The 5,000-nt window shown below is 39.2% G+C and overlaps 1 protein-coding gene across 1 annotated transcript in view; it reads left to right on the forward strand.

Annotated features, from left to right (window-relative positions):
* Positions 1-5,000, forward strand: part of fbn1 (fibrillin 1) — a 115,610-nt gene that overhangs the window by 43,732 nt on the left and 66,878 nt on the right. The window contains 2 exon segments of the mRNA XM_082182321.1: positions 3,018-3,137; positions 3,847-3,984. Coding sequence (XP_082038447.1) covers positions 3,018-3,137; positions 3,847-3,984 — 258 coding nt within the window.

Raw genomic sequence — 5,000 nt, forward strand, 5'->3', positions numbered from 1 at the left:
AAAACTGTGTGTTTATGTTCCAGCGGAGTTTTCGGCCCTGTGCAGTCACGGCCCAGGAACAACGACTGATGGCAGAGGTACGGCCAAACACACACACACACACACACACACACACACACACACACACACACACACAGTACATGTATAACACGTCCAGGTCATATTTCACCCCAAAATCAAAAGAAAAAGGTTTACATAAATAATAATGATTTAGATAACTAATATGACTTATTAAACAGTTAAATATACATATACATATATATATATATATTTATGAATTACAAATAATTAAAATAAATAATTAATATAATAATTAAAAAATCATGAATATAGCCCATATTTCTTCTAGAAATCGAAAGTAAAAAAAGCTAAATAAATAGTTATAATTTAGATAACAAATATTACTTATTAAACCATTAATTAATAATTATTATAAAAAATATAATACATTTACTGTATCCAATTATATATGTATGAATTAAAGCTGCCGTCGGCAAGTCTGGCAGATTGGGTCGATTAGCCAAAATTTTGAATGTTTACAACTCTCATGCCCCTGCCCACTACCAGCGAGCACCCTCCCATCGAGGTCGTGCTCGTCAGTGCGTCACTGTGCGTGTGTACCTGATTTTCTGTGAACGCGTCCGTCTCTTCAGCATCTATCAACACCATGGACTCGGAGGTAGGCTGCCCTGGCTAATCTATCCATAGATAGCAATAACCGAGGAATTGGAAGCTTGTTTGTAGATTTTCTCTCCGCCATCACGCTTCATGCAATCTCCAGGCGAACTTCAGGCGTGGCGTGTGCATGTGATATTAACGTGCGCGAGTGAGGGGGGATCTGTGGCGTGTGCACGACCTGTGATTGACAGTCAGATCTCACACCCCCCTGCGCTGATTGGACCTGATGAAGCGGGAGCGCTGGATTTTTGCAAAACAAATAACACGCTCCAGGTGGAGTTAGAAGCTCGGGTTTTTTTCTAAAACCACCTTATTTATGTTGTTCTGTCGGATTATAGTGTCGATTACACTGAATATGATCAAAAAAATGTTGCCGACTGCAGCTTTAATACTTATTATAAATGTATAACTAAATAATATAATAAAAAAGAATGTATCCAATTTATATATATATATTAATAATATCATTATATATATAGCCCATATTTCACCCAAAAATCTAAATAAATTATGAGAATTTACATAACTGTATTAATTATTAAACAGTTAATTAATAATTAATGTAAATAACTAAATAATATAATATAATCAAATTAATGAATACAATTTTATATTTATATATGAATAATACCATTATATGTATAGCTCATATTTCACCCAAAAATCCACAAACAAAAATCTGAATAAATGATAATAATTAAGATAAATAATATGAATTATTAAACGGTTGATATGTGCATAAATCACAAGTTGATCACAACAAATAATTACTTTAATGAGCTCATTGTTTACATGATGTCAACTAACTGCGTGATCTGTATTATCCTAGAACTGTAAATGTCTGACAAATAAGCATTAATTAAAGAGTCAGATGACAGATCTGAGTGTGTGAGAGGCTCATGTGTGTGTGTGTGTGTGTGTGTGTGTGTGTGTGGGTGAGTGTCCTCATGCACTCCCTGACAGATCTCTCTACATTGTAATGTAGAAACATGCATTTTCTTTAAAGCTACTTTGAAACGATGTGTATTGTCCACACACATGTGAATGTCTCTCTCTCTCTCTCTCTCTCTCTCTCTCTCTCTCTGTCTCAGATATAAACGAGTGTGCGCTGGACCCTGACATCTGTCAGAACGGCGTGTGTGAGAACATGCTCAGAACATACAAGTGTAACTGTAATCTGGGCTTCGAGGTGGACATCAGCGGGAAGACCTGCGTGGGTCAGTATCTCTGCAGGCTTTAGCGTCGGGAGCACGAGACGTCTGCGTCACCGCTGTGTGTGTGTGTGTGTGTGTGTGTGTGTGTGTTACAGACGTGGACGAGTGCATTATGAACAGACACCTGTGTGAGAACGGCCTGTGCAGGAACACACCGGGCAGCTTTACGTGTCACTGCCCGAAGGGCTTCACTTTCCATCCCGAGACAGAGGTGTGTGAAGGTGGGTCACGTCACGTCACACACACACAGCTGATGAGACACATCTCAATTATATATATATGAATAATGCAGTTATATATAGCCCATACTGTATTTCACCCAAAAATCGGGGGGGGAAAATCTGAATGAATAATAATAATTTAGAAAACTAATATGAATTATTAAACAGTTGATTAATAATATATTTTAAAATGCAATTATATAAATAAATGTAATTATGAGAAATAGTTAAAAAACAGAAACTATACTAAAAATATACTAACTGTCTTGGCAATAAAGTGTAATATAATATAATAAAATGAATGTATCCAATTATATATATGAATTAATCATTATTATAATAATTTATATATATAGTATAAACAATTATTGTATCCAAAATGTTTTACTGAGAAACAGAAGTGTGTTATTCTGTTCCTGCATATAAACATAAATGATTCGGTATGATGCGTTATCATCCTAATCTACAACTATTACAAACATTTCTGAAAAAGCTGAAGTAGAATAAAATATAAATATGAGCTGAGAAACATAAACTATATGCAAATGAGAAATGTTGCCTTGGCAATAAACTGAAATAAGTTGAAGTTGAAGCACTAAAATTATTAACTGGAAATAAATAAAAAATAGCTTCTTTTTTTTTTCTAATAAAATGACAGAAGAGCACATAACGGAATTACAAAAAGTTAACATGACAATTTACAAATATAATTTTTTTTTTGTAAATAAATCTATGAAAAAATGTAACCTAAAGTAACACTGGTGCTCAGTAAGTGAAAGCTGGAACTATATTTTTGCTTTGCTTTATTTCTCATATGAATCATTGGAGTGTAAATCGTCCAGCTCTCGTTTACATGCTGTAATCCTGACTCTTGATGTGTGTGTGTGTGTGTGTGTGTGTTCAGACGTCGACGAGTGTTCAACCAACCCGTGTGTGAACGGCGAGTGTAAGAACAGCCCAGGGTCGTTCGCGTGCCTGTGCTCAACTGGAAGCTCACTGGACAGCTCAGGAACACTGTGTGTGGGTGAGTGTGGGTGGGTGGGTGTGGGAGTGTGTGTGGGAGTGTGTGTGGGAGTGTGTGTGGGAGTGTGTGTGGGAGTGTGTGTGGGAGTGTGTGTGTGTGTGTGTGTGTGTGTGTGTGTGTGTGTGTGTGTGTGTGTGGGTGTGTGTGTGGGAGTGTGTGTGTGTGTGTGTGTGTGTGGGGGTGGGTGTGGGTGTGGGTGTGGGAGTGTGTGTGTGTGAGTGTGTGTGTGGGTGAGGTCTCGTGTGGGTGTGGGTGAGTGTGTGTGGGTGGGTGAGTGTGTGTGTGTGTGTGTGGGTGAGGTCTCGTGGGTGTGGGTGGGTGAGTGTGTGTGTGTGTGTGTGTGTGTGTGTGTGGGTGGGTGAGATCTCGTGTGTGTGGGTGTGGGTGTGGGTGAGTGTCCTCATGCACTCACTGTCCATCAGACGTGTGTGTTAGAGGCTCGTGTGTGTGTGTGAGAGGCTCGTGTGTGTGGGTGTGGGTGAGTGTGTGTGTGTGTGGGTGAGGTCTCGTGGGTGTGTGTGGGTGGGTGTGGGTGAGTGTCCTCATGCACTCCCTGTCCATCAGACGTGTGTGAGAGAGGCTTGTGTGTGTGTGTGTGTGTGTGTGTGTGTGTGTGAGAGGCTCGTGTGTGTGTGTGTGTGTGTGTGTGTGTGTGAGAGGCTTGTGTGTGTGTGTGAGAGGCTCATGTGTGTGTGTGTGTGTGTTTCAGAGACCACGAAGGGCACGTGTTGGCTGAAGGTGGTTAACGGACAGTGTGAGATTAACATTAACGGAGCGACGCTGAAGTCTCACTGCTGTGCCACGCTGGGGTCGGCCTGGGGGTCACCGTGTGCCAAGTGTGAACCAGGTACAAAATATCATATCTCAGTTCTTATTATTATCAATGTTGGAAACATTTTTGTGGAAACTGATAGAATTTGTTCTTTGATTAATAAAAATGTAAAAAAAACAGCTTTTATTTGAAAGATAAATCTTTTGAAGCATCTTTATTGACGCTTTTAAACAATTACAATGCATCCTTGATGAATAAAATGATAAATTATTAATATTTGTTTTTAATTTTACTTGCCCCAAACTTTTGAATGTATCACATGTGGTAATGTATCACACAAATATTAAGCACCAAAAACAGTTGAAGTTTTGTATAATAGTGTTTCACAATATCACAATTTCCACAGCAATCTGAAGCAGAACAACCGTTTTCAACATTGATAATAATCAAAAATGTTTCCAAATCCGCATATATAAGGAAGACCAATAGGAAGAATTTTTTCGACCAATTTGCGACCAAAATATTTATTTAGGTGGCGCTGGCGCGACTACAACGTTGCCGAGCAGCGAATGCAAACTAAATGACAGCGGAACGAAAATGCGCTACTCATTTATGCTTCACAGACCGTTTATTGGTTCGGACCAATAATAGACAGCGGCAGCGCAGCGCCCCGAACTTGCCAGTAGCGGGCCGATCTCGATCACGCGACACTGTTACTAGGAGATCCAGACTCTGGAGATCCAGTGAAGAAATCCATTGAATTCGCTTCAGAATTAATAACATCATCGCTGCGAGATCCAGTGAGAAACATCCCGATTCGGCGCAGAGTTCTCTGTTATAAACCACAGATATCAGATCAAACAGCGCTGACGTGGAAACCAGGAGAAACACTTATAGAAGGCTTTCAGTCCACAAATCAGCAACATCCACCATGGATTTAGCCTAATGTAGTAACTCTAACCATAACTATGGTATTGTGACAGAAATAGTCAAACGCTTACAAGTAACGTTACTACACATCACATCCAGCACTTCAAAACTATAATATCATATATAAATGGTATTTTTAATGTGATGACCAACACATTTTT

The sequence above is a fragment of the Leuciscus leuciscus genome, assembly GCF_965113295.1.
Source record: "Leuciscus leuciscus genome assembly, chromosome: 10".
In the NCBI taxonomy this organism is placed as follows: Eukaryota; Metazoa; Chordata; class Actinopteri; order Cypriniformes; family Leuciscidae; genus Leuciscus; species Leuciscus leuciscus.